This window comes from Perna viridis, chromosome 3, assembly GCF_037379345.1.
Source record: "Perna viridis isolate PV_CMFRI_1.1 ecotype Kerala chromosome 3, ASM3737934v1, whole genome shotgun sequence".
Classification (NCBI taxonomy): Eukaryota; Metazoa; Mollusca; class Bivalvia; order Mytilida; family Mytilidae; genus Perna; species Perna viridis.
In genome coordinates this window covers 28108889-28136074 of record NC_142447.1, presented here as the reverse complement: position 1 = coordinate 28136074, position 27186 = coordinate 28108889, and the positions used below count along the sequence as shown (strand labels likewise).

Sequence of the window (27186 nt, the reverse complement as noted above, 5' to 3'; positions counted from 1 at the left end):
ACATTGTCATTAATTCAGATCAATGGTATGGTGCATACTTTAAAATTCATTTCACCATGAACTTTTATCGATAAAAAATCCAAGGTTTGGTGACTATTTTCATTTCATCTATCAATGTGAGTTTGAAATTGAGGACAACATAGACACATTGGATTCTGCCTCTTATTTTTACTTTTATCTCGAAGTTGCAGAAAACAGAAAGTTTTCAACTAAATTCTTTGACAAGTCATATTACTCTAACCCCTAAATTGACAGCTATCCTTTCTTTCCAAGTTACAATACAGCGGGTCCAGTTTTATGAGTTATTGGTCACTCACCTCATACACTTTTGCCTACAAAAACTACATCGACAAAGATATGTTAGATTAACGTCGTCACCATGACATGACCAATATCAAGGTGTCCGCTGCTAGTATAATTAACTGTAGTAATTATCCATTCTACTTATCGGGCTTGTACAAGCAGGCCATGGTATGGCGGTATCTTGTTAGAAACAGGAATTGTCACTTTTTTTTTATTTTTCAGTGTTACAACAGTTCCATAAAATTTGAAAATGACTTCTATGTTATTAAGTGTCAGTTAAGGGCAGATAACTCTGTCAAATACCTCATTTTTCTAAGGTTCTATTGAAAAATTTCTGAGCAAATCCAGCGATGCAGAGATCAAATAATGGTCTTTTCAAATACAGAAAGTATCCTTGAGTGATATGAAATAGTCAGACCGGTGGGTTTTTGACATGCATGTTTCTGATTTTCCCCATTTTGTCTGATCCTTACAGATACATTTACTTAAGCAATTGTGTGCCTATAATTTTGATTTTTTTATTTGATAGATTATGTTGTTTCTTTTTAGTTTTTTAATCGCCTGAATATAGCTGAAATATTGCTGTTTGGGCGTTAAACCCCAACAATTAATCAATCAATGTTTTAGTTTTTCTTTGACGTTGCAGTTCCGTATCGAACAAACATTTACATGGTGCTTTTGTCTTCTATTTTAACTTCTTTAATGAACTATGTCTCACAAGCTTTAGATTTAATTGGATATTCAAGAAAATACATGCATACACAGGTACTAGGGATTCGAGGATACCTCTTCCTAAGTTAAATCAAAAATAAATATAGTTTAACCCTTTTTTATGGCATGTTAAAAAAGTCTTGCAATCCATTGAGATTACTAAATGAACTAGAAAATGAAAACTCAGAAGCGATGGTTTGTGATCAAAACTATTTTATGTCATTCGACTTTCCACAGTCAGAAGTTCTCTTTCAAAATTAATGTTACAATATACATGTACATAAAGAGTACTTGTGTGTAATATTTACCGTGCACTCTACATGGGAAAGAGTAATCAAGGGAACCAAGGTTATAGCGGTAATCAAAAGAATATAATCCAGGGACAAAGACTAGACATGGAAAACAGACATACACAACAAAGAACATAAAATAACTAAAATCATACATACAAAGTAAAAAAAGCAAATGAGCGACTCGGATTCCACTAAAAACTGGGAGCATGGACCAGGTGCACCGGTTGGGTAAGCGTCCTCTGCTCTGACTCACACTTATCAGCAAGTGATGTTCAAAAGCACGATAGGAATTTCTCCTGCTTATATTTGCTTGAAGACGTTGAAATTTCAATATAACCTGAACGGAAATGTTTCCATGTAATGGTCAGACATTATTGTATTCAAGACAAAGCAGATCATTCAATAATACGGCTAATTACATATACGGTTACATTGCGGTTTAATAACGTTAGAGGGTATCTATTAATATCATTATTAATAAACTTAAGGCCGCTTCTTGTCATTGATGACATTGAACTCTTTACAGAGTTTGGCAAATTTTCCTTTAAGATTGACAGGTGAATAAGACGAGAAATAATAGCAAGTATCCATTACACAATTTGGCTATTACGATCACCAATTATCGCAATCTTATGATTTCAGTTGGAGATAAGCTTCATGTTTCTTTAAGGTTGAGCATTTCTAACTGTCAGATCCAAATTGTACAATTTGGTAATATGTTTTTCTCTTGTACGCTTTTCTTAAATCATTATATAGAATTTCAATTTTTTATCAAATTAGTGTCATATTTTAATGACTTGCATTTAAATATTATTAAATAGTTTATTTTGACACGACTCAAATGACTATTAAGTACTAAATACCCTACATTAAGGCGTCTATGATATCTTTATACTAACGGAACATAACTATAATCATGTTTGAAGGTTTGTCTCCATTTAGACCAATTTTTGGAATAAAATAAAATCTTTTATTCGAAGACTTAATTTGTGCCCTCCTGATTAAAGATCATGGTTTGATTACAACTAAATGTTGGAAGAAAAATGTGTGGGAAATATAAAAAAACTTACATCGTTCATTTGCAAAAGTGACATATTGAAGGTTTCTTCCGTTTTTGTTTTTGTTTTTTGTTTTTTTTTTGTTTTGTTTTTTGTATTGTTTTGTTTTTTATTTTGTTTGATTTGTTTTGTTTTGTTTTGTTTTTTTTTGTTTTTTTGTTTTTTTGTTGTTTTTTTTTTACTATAGTTTTCAAAAGTAGCATTTGTTCTTGTCATCCGTTTTATTAACCAAGGATTCCAGAAAAAGCGCTTATCCGCTCGGTCGTAAAGTTCTCCTGGGGAACGAATATTATTTCGCAACAACATATGTGTTTTTACACTTCATCAGACTTGAGTCTTGTCTATAACTGAGTCTAACACTGACTTTTCTAGTCTAAGTCGTTAAGTCTAACACTGAGTCGTCAAATCTAACACAGAATCGTCTAGTCTAACACTGAGTTGTCAAGTCTAACACTGAGTTGTCTGGTCTAACACTGAGTTGTCCGGTCCAGCATTGAGTGGTCTAGTCTAACACTGAGTCGTCAAATCTAACACAGAATCGTCAAGTCTAACACTGAGTCGTCAAATCTAACACAGAATCGTCTAGTCTAACACTGAGTCGTCAAGTCTAATACTGAGTCGTCAAGTCTAACAATGAGTCGTCTAGTCAAACAATGAGTCGTCTAGTCTAACACTGAGTTGTCTGGTCCAACACTGAGTGATCTAGTCTAACACTGAGTTGTTTGGTCTAACACTGAGATATCTAGTCTAACAATGAGTTGTCTGATCTAACACTGAGTGGTCTAGTCTAACACTGAGTTGTCTGGTCTAAATCCGGGTCGTCTAGTCTAACACTGAGTCATCAAGTCTACATACTAAGTTGTCTGGTCTAACAATGAGTTGTCTAGTCTAACACAGAGTCATCAAGTCTACATACTTTGTCTGGTCTAACAATGAGTTGTCTAGTCTAACACAGAGTCATCAAGTCTACATACTAAGTTGTCTGGTCTAACAATGAGTTGTCTAGTCTAACACAGAATCATCAAGTCTACATACTAAGTTGTCTGGTCTAACAATGAGTTGTCTAGTCTAACACAGAGTCATCAAGTCTACATACTAAGTTGTCTGGTCTAACACAGAGTCGTCTAATCTAACACTGAGTCGTCTGGTCTGACACTTAGTTGTCCAGTCTAGCACTGGGATATTAAGTCTAACAATGAGTCGTATATTCTAATATTACATGAGTCGTCTAGTCTAACAATGAGTCGTATATTCTAATATTACTTGAATCGTCTAGTCTAACAATGAGTCGTTTAGTCTGACAATGTCTAGTTTAACAGCGAGTCGTTGGACAATAACTCATAATATTCATGCTAAGAAGGGAGTTTAAAACAAATGTAAATAATGCTTTGCTATGTATTATACTATTATATTACTAGAATAGATATGAATACTTCAAAGAGACAACAACCCCATCGAGATGAAAATGCCAGCTTAAGGTCATCCATTGGTCATTAATGAACGACGAGGAAACCCTCGCACCACAGGGCACTATTGTCTGTTTTTTTAAAGATACATGTATAAAACTACTGTCGGCGTCTTGAGATATTGTGGGTGCTTCAGATTGTGATAAGAATATTGTATATTAAAGGTCCGGCTTTCAATCACCTTGAAAATATAAGTTAGGAAAGTTATACAAGGACTGATCTTGTTCATTTTAATTAATTTTGACGAATACCCATACTTTTATAGAGCATGTCATTTACCTTAAAAGTCAATGTAAACAGTACACAATTTCTTTACAGTGAAAATGTCATAAAGTTCGAATACACCAGTTTTCCGAATACAGTTTGTTTGCAAATAATAGACTAAGCATGTATGCAATGCTGCAAATCAGATTAAAGTACTTGGTCCAGTGACTCTTCGCATATCATTTTTTTAACTTGAAGTTAAAAAAATAAAGACGTTGGCACTAAGTTAAAGCGAAATCAATTAACAGATTCTTTTTGAGATGTGATATGTTATTTTATTTCGCCTCTGAATGACATATAATGGACTGGTATTAGATGAATTAAGAGTCTAAGATCAGAAAATAATTAGCTTGATGTAAAACATGTTTATGGTTAATCGACGCTATTTGTCTCCTAATTGTAAAAATTTAGATTGAACACGATTGTTCGTGTCACACAAACAATTGACGAACATTAGAATTAGGAACATCTTCATTGAAATTCAATAACATTGATAGGAAAGATTGGATTAGCTGTTAGTGAAAACGCGTTTACAAAGGAAATGGATGATATTACACAGAAACAATCAGCGATGAGAGCTATAATCACACCCAAGCACTCTATTCTATAGTAATTTAGCGTGTAGCCGTGTTTACAAACATAACACAGCGTTGATGAAATGAAAGCACCATGTTCATTTCACTGAGGATGTCAATTTCCTTTAAAGGTTGTCAAGTGGCTATGGTAATTCAGGTACTAGTGGTATGCTAGAAATGCATAAACATTTGGTTGGCATTATCATTTAACACTTCGAACAAATTACACTTTCATTTGGTCATTAATATCTAACACACTAATCCATTTCAAACCAGGGCCGTGATAGCAGTCAATGTTGACCAGCATATATATTTGTAGCAAAGATTGACGTGTCGGACTCGGACGTCTTTTTTTTTAAATTACTTCAAAATGGTTGTAATTGAACATGTACAACCGGATGAATTATTGCTTTTATAAATAATGTATAACTGATAACAAAGTAAAAATGTATGCTTAATACAACAAAATAGACGGAGATTTCAGAGATATCGAAATCCAAATACAAATGTGAATACAGGAAAAAGAGTCGATCTACATACATGATGTAGTTAACAGAATAAAATACAATTTTATAAATATATAAAACTGAAGATAACGAAAACAAGATAGCACCAAAAAAATACGAATTAGCTTTATGAACACGCAAAACACAGGGATTAACATCAGGTGCTCAAACTGGACAAATAATTCCTAAATTAATGTTAGGGGTTTCTATGTATAACGCTGAGTTTCGGCATTTCCGTTCAGTTATGACAGAGGTCAAAACAGAAAACTGAGTCCTAAACTACAGTTTATTTGAACTGAAATACTGATGAAGCATCGTCAATATCAGGAATATACAACCTGGCCAAGTAATTGGCTTTCACAAAGGGCAAAACATGTACGCGTTAGTGCTTATTGTGATGCAATGTTTAACATTACTTCATTAGTGAAGTCCTATTAATATTATTGAGTGGAATTCGGCTAATTTTAGCTCTCATTTAATTCAAATTCGATCAGTCGATGTAAGTAGTCTTATATTTTGTTCGTTAAATTTTCAGTCTCTTGAAAGAGTAATCGAGGGAACCAAGATTATAGCGGTAATCAAACGAATGTAATCCAGAGGCAAAGACCAGACATGGAAAACAGACATACACAACAAAGAATATATCTAAATCATACATACAAAGTAACAAAAGCAAATGAACAACTCGGACTCCAAAATAAGGCCAAGTCTGGGTAGTCGAAAGAGGAAAGGATAACTATGACACGTTGAACAAATCAGTTTTCACAGCGCAGTTGGATACACCGTAACGATCCACGAGTTCATGATGACGACCATAAAACTTCTGTAGTGATGACTTCAATCTTGTAGCAACATAACCCTGTTTCAGAAGCCTCTTTGTTAGAATTCTAGCGTGATACAAAAGTTCTGCGTAGTTCCGGCAAGCTTTGGCATAACGTATGAGTTGTGATATGAACACTCCATACGCTGGTGCTGAAGGGATGTTGCCACAGATGAAAGGAAGAAAGTTGACAATTCTGAATGAAAAGTCATCATGTTTGTCGTAAAGTTTAGTCAATAGTTTTCCATTGCCGTCGATTTTTTAAGTGTGGGTCAAGATATGAGGCGGACTTCACATTGTCTGTAGTATCCTTTATCTCAAGTTCTTTGTGGTAGATGCGATGTATCAAATCCCCAAAAGTAGGATTGCTTAAAGATAATACGTCATCTACATAGCGGAAACTAAGATTAAAGGATCTAGCTAAACGATATTCTTTCTTTTGGATCAGGTCAGCTATAAAGTCAGCCTCATAAGAGCGAAGGAAAAAACATTTAGATATTTAAATAGAAGAAGTTCTCACGCCAATGTCAATGTATCGTTGTTTTTTTTTTATAGAAATATAAAAAAAACATGTTTAAAACTGACTTATACATGGGAGAACCCAGGATTTCGAGTTAGGGAGCGTTGAAAGGACAAAATTTAAACCAAAAATGGAGTTCGAATTTGTGAGGAGAAAACAAAATTTCATGCAATTTTTTTTTTTTACCAATTTTAGAAGGGACTTACTCCCGGTGCGCCCGTTCTTAGACCCGCGCCTAATACAGATGCAATAGTTGCATCATATATTTAAACCTTTAAAAATACATAAATGCTTTTCATTCAAACATTGGCGGAAGAAAGACAATCCATATTTTCTTGTAGGTTTCAGATGGTATTGATGTTTCAGGAAACACCTTATTTTGTTTTACCCTATTGAAGTCGGTTGTTTTAAATTATACCCCAATCATCAATATCCATTTCCTCTGAACAAACTGAAATAAATATTAACTGTGTTTCCTTTTGTCCTGTACAATGATAGTGTCTGTATAATATATGTTTATGCATACAACTTATTATTTACTCTACCCAAAATACTACATTAGACAACTGACAAGTAACAAGTCATGTACAATACATTTCAAATTACATCAAATAAAAAACAAGCACCAGGGGTCTCATAAAAATCGGATGGAACTCGGCGATTCAGAAGGGTGAGAATTCCTGCTTCTTTCTATTCATCGGATGTCATATCGGACCGAAGGAGGAAGAACATTAATTTTGTGACATACTGATCACGAGACACTTGATATAACGGTTAATTAGGTAATGGTGGACTTAATAATTTATACATGTATTTACAACTTGCCTTGTCCAAGTAGCCTTAGTTTAAGCCCCTTTAAATCTATGGACAGAAAATGGAATGATTGCCCGAAATTTGTGGCAAAACATATGATTATGTGCTACGAGGCAAAAAAGCAAGCTACCGTGATAGGACAGCATAGTTGACAATCGGCAATAAGTCTTTGTGGTTGTCATTGAAGTAAGTATTGTCTTTTTCATGTCCTAAAATATTTCAAGATATTGTTTTTTATAGCTGCGACGAGAATCGAGGATTTATTTGTGATAAAACATTAACTACATAATGCAGATATTAAAGTTAGTTGCGTCAACTTCCATTTCTTTTACTTTAAAGGGTCTTAAAATTAGGTGCTCTATTGGTGCGCATCGGATTTTCTACCGTTTATGTCAAGTAAAACGCAAGTGTACGAGAAATTATAAAAAAAGGATATTTAATATAAAAAATACTACATAGAAATGTTTTCATTTCTTGCATTTTCGATGTTTAATCTAGAATTAGCATATTCAAATGTGCGATTTTTCATGATATTGTCATGATACTTGTGTATTCCATAGGAGCTTGATATAAGTTAAGACATGAAATCGTCACTGCTTGTACAAAACAATATTTATTTTACATTTTACTGTCAATGGCCATACATCAAATATATCTAACTCGTAAACTCAAGCCCTGTGGCTCCTTTAGTTTTTAGAGCTTCCGTATAAATCTTTGCAGTGTGCCTTTAACTGTAACCTCACACCTTCGTCCTGTGAAGTGTTGCATCTGGATTTTTTTTAAACCACAATATTTGTTTTTTTTTTTTCTTCTTCTTCTTCTTCTTATTATTATTATTATTATTATTATTATTATTATTTTAGGGGATTAAAAGATAGTAATTCGAAAGTTAGGCTCTCACGGAATCCTGTCCACCTTTTAGTATTTTAACTGGTTTACTAACCATAAGTAGGAAATTTTACAGGGAACCAGTTTGTTGGTCTTACTTTCATTTTGAATTGATCATTGTGTGTCACAAGGGCTACAATTTTCTATATTTTGGAAAGGTTTGTCGCATTTTTAAAAAGACCTAGTTTAAAATCTCCTTGTTTCAAAATTATTATTATGATATTATTTGTTTAATAGTCTCTTACAAATCAATTTTCTCACTAGATTTTACTTTCATTTTTGATTCAGCAAACTTATAATGAACTCAAGTTGGATCTTTTCACTACATGATAATTGAACTAATATTAATCAGGTTTGTTTGAAATTGGAAAAGGGAGGGAGTCTTTTGATCGAATTATGTATATCAACAAAAGATTACCATTTACTACCAGCTACAATCAAAAGAATTTGGTGTTAAATTGCTCAAGTCGTCAAGATCACTAGAGTCTAGATACAACCTCTGTACAGTGATTATTCAAGATTGCCGGACACACCTCAGAAAGTGTGTGTCCGGTGATCTTGAAAACTAGCCCCTGTACCCTTTTTCGATATACAGTACAGCATACTCTGATAAATACCTGGCATACCTCCAATACCTGGTATGCCAGATATGAATCCTTTGAAATTGATTCTGTTATTTGTAATATACAACTCACTAATTGATAAATAAATTTTGGTGTCTCAGGTAAAATTTACCTGTCCACCAGGACAGGTGATTGTAGAAAAGTAATTTACCTGTAAGGTAAAAACTGACTTAATTAGTGCTTGAGAACACATAATTGTGTGTATAAAAATTAAATAATTTATTATTGATATGAAATGAGCAACTGGAGTGATGAATATTGAATTGAAATACATGTGTACATGCATTTTCTATTTCTACTTTAAAAGGACATTTTAAATGATAAATTTATTCAAAGTTAAAAGAATACATAAAATGCGAAGTGTCTGGTGTTCTATCTTAACATGCCAATAGAGGAAAAATTTTATTAATTTAATTTTTTTAAATAAAATCCGACTAAAATTTAATTTCAAAAGGGAATTTCATTTCAGTTATATTTTTTTCTATTTTTTCATTAGGATTACATGTAGGTGTGTCAGTAAAAATCAAATGTAGGGACAAGGTAACAGGAAATATAAAGTTACAGTTTATACATGTACATGTACAATGTATTTGGTGCTTTTATGGAACATATCAACTGTAAAAGATAAAAAATTGTATTTTGTCATTCATTTTAATATATCATTTAATACTGAAATTAAATAATTTTATATTATATTTGCATACATATCTGAAAAGATGAAAGTTTCATTTGTATCCAAAAAAAAAATGAATAATGAAAGGAATGAAATATGAAACATGTTAACAAAACAGTTTTTTTTTTCATTGGCAAGGAAGCCATTTGTTTTCTTAATTCATCTTTTACATATATTGAAAAAAGGCAACATCTACCAGAAGATGACAATATTCAGGACCGATCTGCATAGGAAATTTGATTGCTTTACAACTAATAAATGGTCATTACACACCTCAATGAAAATAACTGAGAAAATATGGCTCAAATTGACATGTGCATTAAGCCTTACCTACTAGAATGTAGAATGTTTTAATTAGGATTATGTATGATTTCAAGTACTGTAATACATCAATATTTTTTCTGTGACTTTTTCTTTGCAAATATTGGGACTTTTTTCCCTGTGGCTTTTTTCAGTTAACATAAAAATCATATGTCCATAGATTTTTCTTGCAATTCAGGTACCTTTTCTTTTGGAGAAGGTACTTGTCATCATTTTCTTTTATAAAACTATTTGACATTCTAAAATTCTGGAGTTACCTTCAGTAGCTTAGAAGGCTAAAAGTACAAATGTACCTGCTACTGCCTATTAATGAAAGGCCTGTATTTTTAATTAAAATACTGGTTAATACACTAATTCATCTATAAATTCCCTAAGAACTAAATATCTTTGTAATTTTAATTATACAAACTTAAAAATTTCAAACCCTAAATTATATAAAAAAGACTTCTTTTTAATGTATTCTACTTATATAGTAATTCTAAAATATTGAGATGACCCACCTGTGTGTGATAATTAACTGTACAGGTAAAACCACTAGTAGGTACAATATTGGACACTGGTGATGCTGGGGGGTCTTGTTAATTAAGAGCCAATAAGCAATAAAAACTTATTATCAATTGTGACTTGAAAATTCTAATCAGTGACAATGAGGAAAGGAAAGGGTGTCCTTTGATTTTTGGAAGTAGTGTGAGACAGATGAAACCTGAAACATTCCCACAGAAACATAAATTTGTACCATTTATTTTGTCAGCCCTGTTACATAATTTTAATTACCTTCCAATTGGGTGTAAATCTTCCTGATATATACATTGTAGGGTGGAAATTGTTCTAATACACTTGGTTGTGGTCCAAAATGTCTTTTTGCTAAATTGTCTGGCATTCTTAAGGATTGTGGGGAAAACTGATATCATCATTTTCATGAACATTTGGGGACCATCATTCTGTGGACTCTGGCCATCCCTGTCTTCTTAAAAGCTATGGTTGAATTTGTATTTAATCATTTAAGTCCATTTGTTGTAAATGTTAACTGAGATTTGTTTGATTCTCAATCCCATTTACAATAACCCCGAACAGTGTACAAAAATAGATTTGTCTGATGCTATTCTTAAGCTTCTGAATGAAGGTGCATACTGCGTTCTTTTTCTGGTCATAAGTATAGGGAACCCAAGTTGATAATACAACAATTGGTGGTCACAGAAAAATATCAGATTGAAAAATGTTTTTGCTTACATACATGTACATGTAAGACAATTGTCAGATTCATTGTATTATTAGGTTGAAAAATGCTTTTGCTTACATACATGTACATGTAAGACAGGTGCTAACTTAAACCATCTCACAGAAAAATAACACATTCAGAAACCTCTTTGCATTCCCTTGGTTTGAAACAGCAAACTACATATATGACAGGAGTATGTTTGATTTAAAGTGCACTTGAGTTCTTTGCTGGCCTTGTTCTGTAAATGTACCTTATTGAATCTTACAGGCACAGAATATTTTACCTTTTTTTAAATTGAAAATTTAAGCATGTAAAATTTTAAGGAAGAATGGTGGGCCTTTTTAATTTTTCAATTATTGGTGAATTTTGCATCCATTTTCAATATCCTCATAGTCTGCTTCTTTATACATGTCTTGATATGATTTTTAAAAATTTATAGAAGACACATATCAGTGCATGGGGTACTTGGTACAACTACTCTTAATCTAATTAAAAGCTGATCTCGCATTGCTCCCAGTTATCTGTTATTTCCCATTTTTTGTTATGTCAGTTTTTTTATTTGTCATATGTGACATAGCAGAAAACCAGGAGCAATGCAAGATCAACTTTTAATTAGATTGCAATATACTCCATACCAGAATGTTTTAGCAAGACCTTGTTTACTGAATATACATGTACTTCTGACTTGATGAGGAAAATATCCTGAGGTTTTTTATTTCAAAGAAAAGTCAAACAAGAAGGATATTTTTCATAATGAACTTCAGGCAAACATTATTGCACCATCTATCCAATCCAAAGTGGAATATGTTTAAGATTGGTCATAGGGCTCACATATTTTCAAAAACAATAAAAAGTGGACTTATCAAGGATTTTAAGGTGCTTCATCAAAGTTCTTGCTTTAGTTTAAATTGTACTATTCAATAAAAATTAACCATATTCATAAATTGATTTATATCCTGCACGAATTCCCTTCATTTATTTTACTTCCTCTTAAATATTCAAGTGTCAATGTATAAGTAATATAAACTTCTTTCTTAAACACGATACTAAATTTACTACAATTGTCCCTGTTTCAGTTCCTGGCATTTGAACATTTTATCAATATGCAAAGGGAAATAACTCACACAGCAGACAGATTGATTTGTGGTCTTATTAAAGAGTGATAGAACAGAAAACATTTTATCCTTTGAAACTAAAGTTATTCATGATATGTAATTACTCAGTCATTTTTTTTTTAGTAATTAATATACAACCTCAAAAGTTTTCCTGTTGTATAATGGTACGGAGCTGTCATTGTTCATGTCATTCTGAATGCTCTTGTTGTTCACTTGGTTTTCAAGCAATAACTTTATAAATTGGAATATTAGAACATGTATCTTTATAAAAGTTTTCAACAAATTTTCTTACAAGAAAGGAAAGAATTGATTGGTGTTATGGTCAGTTAATTAGGGGCCCAAATGGGCCCAAAATGCACCAAAAGGCATTTTATTTATAACTTGATTTTCAATACAGGATATGATGTTTACATTTTATCAACCTTGTGCTATCAGGCAAGTTGATGTAAATTCTACTTATCCAAATTGAAATATAGATTGTCCTTAAGTAAAATGCTTGTTGAAAAATAAATAAAATTTAGTTGTCCCCGGGCAAGTATGATTAACTTTTACTTGTTCGAATGGAATTAACTTGTTCTGTACAGTAGGACAACCTTTTACGTCATACCCAGCAATACCTATTCTGTAAGTAAACAAATTTACATTAATGTAAACATTTGATTTTTGCCAATAACTGAGATGCAGTTGATGGGTCTATGTTGATGTGGAAGGTACCTTATAGTGAATGAAAGGGTCTGACTGATTTTTTATTATAATTGCTTTGACCACATAGAAGTAAGGGGTTAAGAAACCAAATATATCTAAATGACATGAAGGGAGATAACTCAATTTCAATTTTGAGCTTATTATATAAATAGATGTAACTGCTGGAAATTTTCGGTAATTTCTTCCATAGAAGAGGACAAAAAATGTAGGTACTAATCTCAAATACATTTATCATTAAATTTTATACTTTTGTAATTTATTTAACTAATTTAAACACATTTATGATTAGTATTTTTTTTTATTATAAATGATTCCCTTTTTGTAATGAATTTTAACTTTGTATAATACAAACTTTGCATTTAGATTTTAAGGTTCTGTTACTGTAAGATCATTTCACTGTCACTCATAGTTTAGAAACTATGTTGTGTCAAATATTTAACCAATGTCCAAATTAAAAGATGTTTTAAGCTGAGTTTAGTTATAGTGTCCATACTGGCCTTAAATGTTTAGAATTTGGTACCTGTAGTAATATTAAGCTGCATCTGTGAAGCATTTCATTTTTCCGATATTTACCCAGGTTCAGTTACTTTTATTTTCTAAGGAAAAAAGGTTGGATATTCTTCCTATTCTATAGGAGGTAGGCAACCAGTTTGTCAGTCTGTCTGATCTGTTAGTTATTTCACTTTGTATCAATGTCCTAAAAAAAGTGAAAAAAGGACTCTTCCATAAACAGTCTGGTGTGGAAGTTAGTTATGTCAAGTGTAAGGGAGAGATGATATCCATGAGGCTGTGTGGGGTAGCTCAGCCTTGAAGTCTAATGATATAAAACTTGAACAGAAATATCCCTAAAAGCAGAAGATTTTTTTTATGAAACCAGGGCTGGTAAATTCTGTTCTTCAATTAATTACAATCTTTACAGTTGACTATGTAAAAGGCTAGCACATAGGCATACCAATAATGAAATAAAAAAAAATTAAAAATTCATTTGTTCAACGGAGCAATGTAAATGTGGTACATGTATCCACAAAATGTTTTTGATGGCAGCCTCACTTGTGAAATGTGATATTATTACATAGTCTGCCATTTAGAAATGAAGTACAAATATCCCACTATTCTGGATTATAACAATTTATACATCAAAAAAAAAAAAAGAAATTGTCCTCAGTTAAGGTCAAAATAAATAGAGTGAAATAAACATGCTTACTCTCGAACATTGCCATCTCTACTACAGAATCTATTAGCTGTTCCCTTGTTATGACCAGTTATAATTTTTTTGTTTTTTTTGTTTTTGTTTTCAGTCTTATTACTACACTGAGTAAAAACATGGCAGCAGGGGTAATGGGTATGGCTTTTATCCCTTACTATAACCAGTTAATGGAGATTCTATCAACAAATCCAGATCTCAGGAAAAGTGCTAAAGGTGTGTATCCACATAGATCTGTATTTAATTTGCAGGTCTATAGTATTCAGTAAGAAATGTAAGGTCTTGGAATTGTTTTGAAAATTTTAGAACTTAAGAAGGTAATGTTAATAATTAGCTAGAAGGGTACCTTCTTTTCTCTGTTTAAGATTTGAACATCAGAGATGAATGTGAAACCAAGGGGGCATTGGTGTCTGGAATACTTTCTATCACTTTTATATATTTAATTATATTGAATAAATAGAAATAGTTCACTTGTTGAACCAATAAAATAACTGAAATATGAACCATAGTACAGTGATCACACAGTTCACCAAATAAAATCTTAATCAGATTTGGTATTAAAAAGGGAGAATTATGCATCGGCTATCTTTTTTAAAGATAGTACTTGTTTTATATGTTGCATGCAACATAGAAAAAAGGGGTAGCAATTTAGATCTAACTTTAATTAGATTGCATGTGAAACTGATTGATTACACATTTTAGTGCACAATAGTTCTATAAATTCCTTCCCAATTCACTGTATATTGTTATAGAGTTGTTGCTCTTAGACTAGTAGTAGCTAAAAGTTGGTGAGAAAAAATATCAAGCTACATCTACATGTGGCTATGATAATTGTCACTAATTACCTTGCACTCATGTTCCATTGAAGGTATATTTAAGCAGGTAGCTTATGGTGCTTGTGGTACAGCAATTGGTGGAGTTGTTGGTGGTCCACCTGGGGCTTTAGTTGGCGGAATAGCAGGCAAGTATTGTAGTTTGAACATCTTTGGCAACCAGTGTATGTTTACATAATTGAGTTGGGAATTTAGTAAAATAAATTGTCAATGAAATGAAATAAATTACTGATCTATATATGGCTATTTCACTCTTGTTAATTTCTTACCTTTTGACCATCATCAAAATGTATCTATTTTGTATCTTAATGTCTATACATTAATGGATACAGAGAAGTGAGTAAAGTTCATCTAGCAATGTGCATAATTCCTTTGCTCCTTTGCTAACTGCAGAAAGAATCATGCCCAAATGAAGTATAATAAAGCCATATCTTGATTATTTGGAATCAAAAGTTATCCCTTGAAAAATTTGCTTGCAGCATTACATAGATAGATGTTAGAATCTTATTAATGAATGGTATCCAACCCTTTTAAGGCAAATTGCTCACAAAATTCAGTGGAACTTAAGATTGGCTTCTTCCATGTTTTTTTTACCATGTCCCTCTGTAAAACAAATAAATTGGCAATACCAAAATGCTTTGATGAATAAGAAAAAAACATGTAATTTTTGTCTTTATGAAAGAACTAACACAAACATTCATGTATAAAAATACCATAGGTTTCATAACAAAATCTCAACTTGAAAATTTACTCTTATCCTTCAAACTTAATCTTATCCTTTAAACTTCTAAAATCTGCAACTTTAAATGATCTGACTTATTGGTCCAAGATAGAATTCTGGAAGGATTCGAGGTTAATATCAGTTTGAATTTTTTCATGAAATCAGGCGAAGCTTATCTCTTTTCTTGTCAATTTCATAGAATTTGGTATATTTATGTTATTGTTTGTTTTTTTTTTTTTTTATATCAAGTATATTTTCCCATTTTCAGGGTCAGTACTAGGCTACTGGCAGGCTGATGACTATGATTCAATGATTAAAGTGTTATATAATCTATCAGACAGTGAAAAGGAAAAACTAGTACAGAAAGTTCAAGAGTTAGTAGGTAGTACTGGAATCGAGGCTCTCACCAGATTTATCGGAAGTCAAGCCCAAAGAGAAGTTTTACTTCATTTAATGCGAAACTTTGCCAAGGATCCTCAGGGTGGATAAACAAATTTGATGTGTTCAGAAGTGAAATTCAGTACAAATGAAACAAATCTAACATTAGTGATTATGCATTTTTTATATCATTTATATATTTTTTTTTTGTCTATATTTATTTATATTATTTGGGGTCATATAATGGTATGATGCTGTTGGACATTAGTTGGTTAAACTTCATAAACAAGTTTTTCGAAGAATTGAATTATTTTACTCCAGTAAAAGCAAATGGATGTCTAGGCAATTGTTCCACAATATTCTATATCACTATGGTCATACTGAGATTGATTTTAGGGATTAAGATTTTAATAGTTTAGGAAAAAGACACTAAAAGGGGGTCAGAAACCAGCATTTCCCTGATGTCTGAACAATAACTTGAGTAAATTGATTTCATTTAAATTGTACTACATGATGTTATACCACACAAGGGAATGTTTGATTGGTTTTTCGGTGTGTGACTTGTGAGCCGATTTTAAAGATAATTGGGACCGCAAAGGGGCCAAAAACAAGCATTTTGTAGTTTTCTGGATGATATCTTGAGTAAAAGGGCACAAATCTCTTTTTGAAATTGTTCTACCAAGTGCCATGCCCCAAAACGGTTGGAATTGATTTTGAAGGTTGTGATTGGAACCATTTAGGAATTAAGGGCCAAACAGAGCCCACTTTGATTCTTCAAATTATTATCTGATGCCAAATGTCTGATCTCTGTTAAATTTTAAAGCTGTTTTAAGTTTGAATGGTGTATCCATGCTTCCCCAAACTGTTTAGGATTTGACATCTGCAGTTGTATCAAGCTGTGCCCTTCAAAGTATTTTCTTAAAGTAACCCTTACATTAACTTTAAAACAACTGTCAAAAGGTGGTCTGATACATACACTTTTGTCATGAAACAAAAAAAGAGTACTTTTATGTAACAGAATTGCATACAAAGTGGTATTTTTCTGCAAGTCTACGGAAGATTTCTCACAGCATCTTTCTTGTATTTTTCAATCTTCAATGAACAAAATATCTTTAGGATGAATGCTTCTTTGGTGTTCTGCAACTAAACGTTCTTTTCTTTCATGTTCATTTAGTTGATTGAAGGATTGATTTAGCAGGTAATTTGTCCATACATGTACATATAAACTATATATTATTGATAATTTTACAGTAGTATCATCATGTCCACTTCCACATTTTCGGTTTGTTTATATTCATAATTTAATGCATTTATGGATATACATTTTAATTTTTTTAAAATACTAAACAACAGAAAAACTGAACGGTTGGAAGTTAGTGCTAAAACAGCATTGTCGCTTTACCAAGTAATTTATATATGATAGTTAATTCCTTGCTTTACCTGACATGACAATTAGGGTCTAGATTGGACATACACGAAAGTATTATAATAATATTGAAGAAATGTCTGTATATACGGATACATGCCATTCTTAAAATTTAAAGGAACATTAAAGATGAGATGGATACGGCACGAGTCATCATTTGATACAAACTGTCCCGTGTTTTATGCAAAGGGATTTATGAATCCCATATGCTTTTACAATTACATTGTAATTATATTACAGAGGTATCAAAACTTGTTTTTCCTCATTGGTTGTAGAGCTTATTGTAAACTAATACTTTCTAGAATAATTAAGATGTTTTATTGAAAACTGATGTCCGTCCGCCCGTCGTCCACACAATAACTCAAAAGTGCTGCCCCAATTTTTGTGAAATTTTATGAAAAGGTGGGTTTTCGTAATAAGAGGCGTAAACTGTAAGATGGCGAAGTTGAAAATATATAGATGTAATTTTAAAATATAATTTTGCCTTTTGCAGTTCAACATTTAATAAAATTATTGTTATTCACGATTCAACAAAACTTTAAGATCTGTGCTGTAAACATTTTGTTTTTGGAAAAGATACGAAAATAGTAAAGATCCTTACTCAGTATAACATGGTAACTGAAATTGGGCTCTTAATGCTTCCAAGATCATAGGTTTAATTCCTATGTATTAACGTTATTGGAACGATAATGTTATTTTCCATTTATATTTTGACATTCATATGTTTGTCTGAACAATTAAATGTTAGTGCTCTTTACAATGTGATCAAAAGATTGTCGCGTGTCATCCAACAATAAAGTCACAATGAAAATGTGTTGCTCTAATCACATTGACGTGCCACATCCAGACAGTAGCTTATTGGCTTGCAGGTATACACGCACGCGTGTGTGTGTCCCCCGCCCCGGCGAGGCATTTTATTTGTTGTTTCTTTTACGTATATTTTGTTTTGTTATTATTTGCTTGAGTTTTACCAGAAGTATTTTATTGGCTAGCGCTCTCAGATGGGTGTTTGGCATTCAATGGTATACTTCTGACCATTTCTCTTTTTTACAATTCCGAGGTCATACACTTGATATTTGAAACTTTTTGGTGATAAGCAAAGAGATAAGGACTTGAAAACTTTTGTCATTTTTTCCGATAAAAAATTACACACAGCAAAAGATGAAAGTTTTAAGTTGCTTATTACTGAAGGAGTCTAGAATTAGATTTTTTTTAAACTTATATATCTCATTCGTAGAACTGAATACACTCCTCTATCTCTTAAGGAACCAAAAAAAAAAAAAAACAACACTTCTCGTTAATATTTTTTCAGGTCTCAATTTGATATTTACGTTCGAAAATAAATCCTCTATACAAAAATATCATATGCACCAATTGAGTCAATTGTCCATAATAATTTGTCTTTTCGGGAAGACAAAAAATAAGCAAGAATACTTCGGCACCGGCATAAAATTTTAACACAAGCTTCATTTAATATCGCATAAAACGCACACAAAGGCATCGATTCAGGACTCATCCTTATACACTTGTTGAAGTGCCGCATATTTCAAAGAGTCAAATTAACATTCTTTCTCATTGGTAGGAATATGAGTAAATACAGGGTTCCAGACATGGTTCCAACCAGAAATATCCAAAACATGAACCTATCTATAATTGTTCCCGCTTCCTGCCATTGATTTCTAAAGTTCTGTTCTCGGTCTTTCTCATCCTCTCGATCGATGAGATTTTGTAAAGTTTGTAATACAGCCTCTTGAAACTTCTGAGTATTCTCTTGTGATAAGTTAAATGCATTCTGTTGATTTGAATTAACCTCGTTTTCATTTTTGACGAAGAGTAAACTATCACAGACTCGGGAAGTTCCGTTGGTCATCGGTAACTTCCGGAAACTCCCGCCTCCCGTGTAAATGGTTTCCACTAAACGGGTTCTTGCAGGTCGATGTTGGTATGGGATGTGATACAACTTCATGCACATCATTTTTGATAGAAATGTCACTATAGTTTTCAAGTATTTCGGGAGAGGCACTGGATCATGTAATCCTTTCATGTAAATATTAGACACGAGGACGGAAAATATAATTGATAATGAAGTAAACGACATAGCGGTGATGAGATAAATTCCTGGAAAGATAATAGAATACTATAAGATACAAAGTTGGTAAAAAGACTAGAGACTGTTATCATTTAAGTTCATTTAGGAAAGGTGTAAATTAGGTAAAACTTTTGATTGCACTGGTGAAATGGTTTGCAATAACCTCAAAGCGGCTTTATTTTCATGTGTTTGATATTTTCAGGAAACAACCGCTTTGATCGACTGAATTTGGGTGTTATACCATGCTCATACGGGCGTTCACTCCCCATTTGATAAATTCTGCATCCTTGGCTTATTATCGTGGCTTAGCTTCTTAGTTCCAATGTACATTTTTCATAAACGCTAAAACCTTTTCAATTAAAGTACTATTAGCCGAAGATCTATTGCCTGTATTTTAACTCAGGATACCCGATTTTGAAAGTGTAACTCCTATTAGCATGAGGTTCAATGCAATTCAGTCCTTCAGTTATTGGTAAATCCTTAAGTTATATTAACTCATTTACAGTATTGAGTTTGCGCTTTTTCAACGAATCTTCAAATGTATTAACTTTTAGAGGTATATGTATAATAGTTATCGAACCTGTATCTCCTCTAAAACTTATGGTTGTGTTAAATAAGTATTTTATTAAGTAACTGAATGATCTGATCATGAAATGCTCTATAGCAAAGTATCTCACATGTTTTTAAATACTTACCAAGCAATGGAACAAAAAACGATGTTGCAGGAGTATTTTCAGCAATAAGGAGCATAAAAACTGACAAAGACAACAGCACTGTCAATCCTAAAGTCACCTTTTCTCCACTATCAGGACGGAGCCAAAATCCTAACAAGGTCAAGGACGCTAACATGGCTGACGGAATTATGACATTGTACATATAGTACAATGTTCGTCTACGTATATGTAGATAAAATGTCACATCAGGGAACGGAGTCGGACAACATGGGTATACCACAACGTTTCTTATTGCTTTTGTAGCAACAAGTTCCCATTCACCATTTTCAACGTAGTTTGTCAAGTCAACATCAAGTGTTCTGTTGGTAACGTCCACCTGAAATCCGTCGTATAACCACGAACCCATTTTTAATTTACAGATTTGATCATCAAAGGGAAAATAAGTAATGTCAATTTGGCAGGTACTTCTGAATTTGACGATTGGTGGCCAGAAAACATTCCCGTTATATTCGACCATTGTTAACGATTCCATGTATTTATTAGTGTAATCGTTGGCACTGAAATTTGAGAAAACATAATTCATGAAAAAAATTATTACAGATAAAATGAGGACACTCAACCGCGGTTAACTGGGTCTTGTTTTGTTATCACTACACAGATCATTGTTTTCTTTTAGCAATTTATTGTTTTTGTTACCTGCTATAACATGTACATGTAGTCCAAATAACTCCATCCACAGTTTTCAGTACATTGGATATATACACAGTACGTGTATACACGTAATATTATGCAAGTTAATTTTTGCGTCAGAGGGCATGCAACGATTTGTGTTCCGGTAACAATAGCAGTTAATTCGTCCGGCCTATTTGTTAAGTTTGTATTACCTGTTATACAGAATGATATCAGGTGTCCAAAGTTTCGTACACCGAATTCTGAGCGTTTCTAATCCATTGTAATCTTCAGGGTCCCATGACAGTTTTTCATCTATCCATTCCTTTTAAGAGAACAATATCATAATTGTATTCTTCTTAGATGCTATACATTCCGACATTCCGTTTTACTTTTTTTTTTCAGCGGTAGTCGTCTGCAGACAGGTGATCGGTGTTCTCAAGGCAAGGAGAATAGTCATTATTGTGTACATATTTTTATCTTTTATAAGTTTGCATACATATTTTGATAGTTTGAAATTATAAATAAGTTCAACTTTGTAAAATAGTTTTTCAAGTGAATGCTGAAGAACCTATGATTCAATGCATGCCGTCTTTTCTTGTTTTGAATTTTAAATATTTTGTCTAAAAATAGAATAATTACCTGATCCAACCATATGTTGAGATCTAATACTTGGTTCTTTTCATCCTGCAAAAAAACCTTGAAAATTCAAAATCCATTGTTTACCCCAAAAATGTCTACTGTAATTTTTATAAAGCAACCACTTTAATAGTAGAAATGATTATTATTGACCTCATAAAGACAGATAATAGAAAATAGAAAAAAAAACAAGAAAGGACAAAATTCTAAACAAAAACGCATTAACCCATTTAACACCAGAAACAAAATTAGTCAAACGTGGTAATGGTATAAAGTACAGATTTTGGAAATGACTTGAGATGAAACTTTTTTCTTTTGTTGAGTTTTCATCTTGGTTTAAAAAGCGATTAATCAAAACGAACCACATCAAAAAGTTGTGTAAGTGAGATTCCTAGTCGAACTATAACAATGTGAGAAGCATTGTACACTGGACGTGTTTCACTACTGTAGTCCTTCATCAGAATCGACAGCAACCGTTGCTCATCAGTCAAATTCTGTCCATTTGTTACTGAAACAGAAATCAGGGTTGTTTTTTTTTAATTTTCAGGGAATATCATATTGATTTCTTACCGAGGTAGATATTATTCTAACAAATAGTGTACCTGTAAGTTTATCAATTGTTTTTTTGCAATATAATATAGCGCTATTCGCCTTTTTACTGCTATTGAATATTCAAGTAGTAGTCTTCGTAAGTATCATGCACAATCTGTAATATGTGATATACCCAAAAAGGCTACACATTTTAATTCTTGTCTTTAATGTTATTATAGGTCTATATGATGAAATGTATAATTTTTCATTCCAATCTGTCTGCTCTTAGGAGATAATCCACATTGAAAATCCAACAGTTTCAATTGTACTTTAGTGGGAGTTATCTCCCTTGATTTTGAATTCTTCTGTACATTCTATATAATAATCATCTCCTAAGAACAGGGGTTATGTGAAAAGTCACATGTTAATTTCTGTTTACTATAAAATTTTAAACAAAATATCAAAAATAATAATAAGTAGGCTTTTCAACCTTGAATCACATTTTGCATTTTTCTTATCTGGAGTGCTACTTTAAAACACTGGTAAGTCGTTTCTATACCCGCTGCACCAAGGAAGCATAATACAATTTTTTAAAATTCTTACAAACATGACAATAACGTAAAACGTAACTGGGAATTTGCATATATAAGCGTGCAGCATCAGGATATCTATACTACAAAAGAAGTAATGGTTCTGTTTCTCAACGAACATACCTCTATATATTGCGCAATGGCAGAGAACAAGCAAAGCAGCCAATGCATTAACTCCACCACATTTCATATTTCTATCAACATGATACACAGAGGTTTCACTTTTTCCAAATCATCACTTAAAACTCATCCTTTCTGAAACAGATGAAGAAACAATTTATTAAACATTCGGAATAATCAGTTTAAACAAATAAGAGATATTCGGCATAAACGTGCTGTAACCTTTCAATCCCAATTACACGGTTCAGTGAACATAACACGGCAGGCAATACTGAAGAGTTTGATAATAGCAACTGCATGGTTTCTGTTACCCGGATAAGATTAAGACACTTCTCCAAAAACTGACTCTTTACCTTTGCAAAATAAGTACTGCTGTACAATTTTGTTTTAAATTAATAACGACGTGGAATATTACAAAAAACTAAAAATCAAACTAAATTGGTTTAATCATATAATATCATTGTTGATCGAATACAAAACTCGTTTTATTTATCAATAGTTTGAAATCATATCTGAATGATTCTAATTAATAAAGCAAAATATTCAAAACTCCTGCAGATTATACTAATTTAGTTGACAGGCGCGTAGCTGAGGCCAAATTGAAGTGTAGGCAAAATTACGGCACGGGGTCTGGGGGCCGCTTAAGATAGAGGGTCCAGGGGGCGAAGCCCCCCCCCCCCGAAGCTCCGCGGAGATAGCGTTTTAGAGCATCATTTATGCCTCTCCTGGATGTATTTTATCTCAAAAAAAAAATTGCAAAATTAAGTGCAGGCAAAAGCTTTTTTGCCTAACGGCAGCTACGCGCCTGGTTGATATTATTAAATTCTTTTAAGTTGAGCAAATCAAACCTATTTTGAAGACTTTTTTATGTTCAATCACTTTGAACGATAAATTATATCCAATTAGCGTTCTTTCTTCGAAGAGATTGATCTATAACAGCGTTTAGTTAGCCACAGTACATCAATCGACCGCTGTTCGATATGTGTTAGTTCAGCAACCGATATCTAACTTAATCGATGAGGTATGTCGGGATGATTTTTTACAGTAAATGTATTCACTATTCATTGCACTAATTATGGGATGAAATTTTCAGTACTTGTACAATCATTTTATTTTTGTAACCAAGATCAACCACTTTATGTGCAAATATCAATAAAACAAGTACAATCTTGAAAAAAACAGATAGCCGACTCAGAAGTACGATCAGGTGACTTGCGTTTCCATAGAAGAGCGGTTTTAAGGTCAAAGGGTAAAAAGCGAAACTATACCGACTGCGTCGGAAAAAAGGTGTGTTCTTGTTGTGATATTAATTCTAATGTGACAGTGATTCCAAATTGAGTTCAAGTGTACGTAGTGTAAGGGTAACAACAAAATTACGGAACACCGATCCGAACAATAATTAAGTCAAGTCCAAAATAAATCTGGCAAAATATATATTACATCAGCGAAACAGCTGGTACTGCAATGGTCCTGACTTGAAACAGGCATTTCAAACGAAATGGTGGGTTAAATCTAGACTAGGTTTTACAGCGCGCTAAACCGTAATAATCTCTGTAAAATAAGAAATGCAATTTAATTTTCTAGCAATAATTAAAATTAGAAATGTCTCAAGTTACTGAAATCGGTTAACAATTTTTGTAGATAGTGAATTGTTCATACTTTGTGTAATAGTTTGTTAATTTTTTGTTTGTTATATTTTTTTTACATTATTCACACTTCAGGGAGCTTTGTAACATGTCAAAACATGTGCCAAAATAACGTACATTTGGTTGAACCGATTGAAATATCTGTTTAATTATTATTTATACATAAGACAAGTATAAGCCGTTACATTTGGAAGAAAATGATACCAAAACGTCAATTTAACTTTTTTAACAGTCAGTTTATCGCGGAAGATTTCTGGTATCGCTTTTCATTAACTGTTATTCTTTGTTATCAAAACAATTACGATTCTCGTGATAAGATATAAATATATAAATAAGTTCAATGTTTTGGAAGATTTCTCACAGCGGTATATATATATATATATATCTATAACATAGTACTTTATCTTTGATGTTGTCTTCGTTATTAATTTTCGCCCACTAAAACACAACCAATACTGTCATGCTACCGATAACGGTATACAGGGGAGCTGGATGGTTTGTTTTGATACCACGTGATAAGGTTAAAGCATTGATGATAATGATGTGAATAGGCAAGAAAAATATTATTAGCATTTTGTGTTCTTTTGTTTTGTTGTTGCTGTTTTCTGTACATTAAAAAACAAATGTAAGCAATATTCAAGTTTTAAAAATCTTTATCAGTCACCCCACGTTCTCTTTCCAAGGTCAGACTCGGTTGTTGTTTTGTCGAAGTAGACCGTTACTTTGAATGGTGGTTTAATAAATAATATTATGCAACCGTTAAGATATTATTAGAAATTTGACCCAAAGACATAGATTATTATAGATACTAAGCAGCCAACGTACACCATGCAAATATGTCGTTTACACCAAGTGTTTCTAGATTTTGGTCTCAATAGAAATCTTTTGATTGTTTTTTCCCATATAAAACCATTGTTACAAAGATAATGATCTACATACTATACATTTACAATTGATTTTAAAATTAACATGATTTTTTATACGTAATGTACGCCTTTTCTGTATTCAACTTTCATCTTGTTTATACAGCTGTCTCCAAAGGGAAACCAAATATCTTTTTTTTAAAGAAAACAAACTTGCTCGTCAATTTGATTCTCAAATCAATAGAGTTTGACAAGCAAATAGCTGTAAATAACGATATTTGTCTTAAAATGACATTATTCGAGCAAATAATGAGTTAATAGCCTTATGATTCCTGGATTCACTTTAATATTAACGTCACACTGTGAACACACCTTACAGAAAGTGGTCAAGTTGATTTGCTATAAAAATTTATAGCGTATTTCCTGGGCATTTTTATATTACAAGTTATGATAGTCAAACAATACTTTATTGGGTTATCAAGTGCTGTCTAATAGTAATAACTGTACTTACTTTACAGCACTTGGACGTTACCACAGAACGAATCTATCTCCATTCATTTTGATGAAATTCATATTTACAAAAGAATTCTTCAACCTTATAATTTATATGGGTTCCACACTGGAAGTTTAATATCTTGATATCTAGATATTAAACTTCCATAGTTCTACGAGACAAGATCTTTATGTTGTCGTATCAACATATCCCAAGGTAGTTCTTAAGTAGATTTAAACTTTCTATCATTCCGAAATGTATTTTATCTGTGTCTGAAAGAATGCTTAAATCACCTGTATCATCTTGGAATGGTCATTTCACCAAGGGATCACGATCTCTATTCCCTGACGTTAACAATGTTACTCACTGTAACCCTTTATGATAGTCAATATTGACCATATTTTTTTCTAAAGTAGACATTTTCTACATTGAATCTAAATGTCTCAACATTCAGCTTAGGTTGAATGCCATAGTGTCTGTATTTTCTATAAAAGGAATTTGATACTTATGAGAAATTCTTCTATTGTCGTAACCTAATGACGTTGTCCTAAACAGAGGGCTTGAAACGCAGCTTATATAAAACTACAGTACTCTATCTCTCTATTACGTAATAGTTGATCTCATTAATTTCAATCTTGTCACATCACTTGCACCGTGTTAATTAAAACAAAGCACATGTAAATTCAAAGAGTAAACAGAGGCCTTAAGGTAAATCTTTGCCATTTTGTTTTTGTTTTTGTTGTTTGTAGTTTATATTTTAGATGAACAAGTCCTGTCGCTTCTACCATTATCAAATATGCGTATATCAATGCTAATGTGATATTTCCCTTTAAAACATGTACACAGGCGTTAATGATCTTTGTTAACAGAAGTAAAGAGTCAACACAACCGTTTGAATAAAGTCCTAATTGTTCTACTAATGGTATAATTAAGACAAACTTCATCTTGATAATAACATCAAACTACTTATTATGCAACAGATAGGTTTTGTTACAGCTCAATGATACTTTATGCACTTTTTGTAGACAAAATCGTAACCAAATCACTCTCAATCAATGGCATAACTCTATAAGGAGTACTACTGCTTTAATTTAGATATTTGTTGATAACTCCCTAATGTGTCGACAACAATAGAAAACGTTTCGTCAACAAATAAAACAAACCATGATTATTGTATGTCGATGTTTATTTATTGTTAGTTGCATGCTTTCTGGATTTTACAGCACTTTTGTAAGTCTACAGTCGCAAAAGTATCATGCAATGATCCAACTAATTATTTTCTGTCTGTTTACATACGCAATTCAATTTTTTAGAATATTTCCTGCAACCAATTACGAACTTTGATATTGAATGATGTTAAATAAACATGAAATCATAGGAACATTATTAAGATGATATTCAAAAACCAGTCCAACTAAGCGGAGACATAAAGATACA

The 27186-nt window shown here is 32.4% G+C and overlaps 2 protein-coding genes across 12 annotated transcripts in view; one reads left to right on the top strand and one right to left on the bottom strand.

Annotated features, from left to right (window-relative positions):
- The first annotated feature begins 7292 nt into the window (after positions 1-7292).
- Positions 7293-18248, top strand: LOC148621708 (uncharacterized). Of its 2 annotated transcripts, none has more exons than XM_088576377.1 (4): positions 7293-7515; positions 14172-14293; positions 14946-15038; positions 15900-18248. In XM_088576377.1, exons 2-4 carry the CDS (start codon positions 14197-14199, stop codon positions 16118-16120), a joined length of 411 nt encoding a protein of 136 aa, XP_088432503.1. In that variant the 5' UTR covers positions 7293-7515; positions 14172-14196; the 3' UTR covers positions 16121-18248. The 2 variants fall into 2 exon arrangements, with proteins under 2 accessions (XP_088432503.1, XP_088432502.1); XM_088576376.1 differs by lacking the exon at positions 7293-7515 and adding an exon at positions 8271-8375.
- Positions 18249-18591: 343 nt separating this feature from the next.
- Positions 18592-27186, bottom strand: part of LOC148621707 (acetylcholine receptor subunit alpha-type acr-16-like) — a 28908-nt gene continuing 20313 nt past the window's right edge. For 5 of the 10 annotated variants that reach the window (XM_088576371.1, XM_088576366.1, XM_088576369.1 and 2 more), the window contains 7 exons: positions 24188-24298; positions 22751-22882; positions 21869-22014; positions 21510-21554; positions 21083-21192; positions 20220-20755; positions 18592-19553 (listed from right to left, as the gene is read on the bottom strand). In XM_088576371.1, the coding sequence (XP_088432497.1) occupies positions 18982-19553; positions 20220-20755; positions 21083-21192; positions 21510-21554; positions 21869-22014; positions 22751-22817 (1476 nt within the window). In that variant the 5' untranslated portion in view covers positions 22818-22882; positions 24188-24298 and the 3' untranslated portion in view covers positions 18592-18981. The remainder of the gene's footprint in view (positions 19554-20219; positions 20756-21082; positions 21193-21509; positions 21555-21868; positions 22015-22750; positions 22883-24187; positions 24299-27186) is intronic. The other 5 variants (XM_088576374.1, XM_088576373.1, XM_088576365.1 and 2 more) reach the window with 1 other exon arrangement.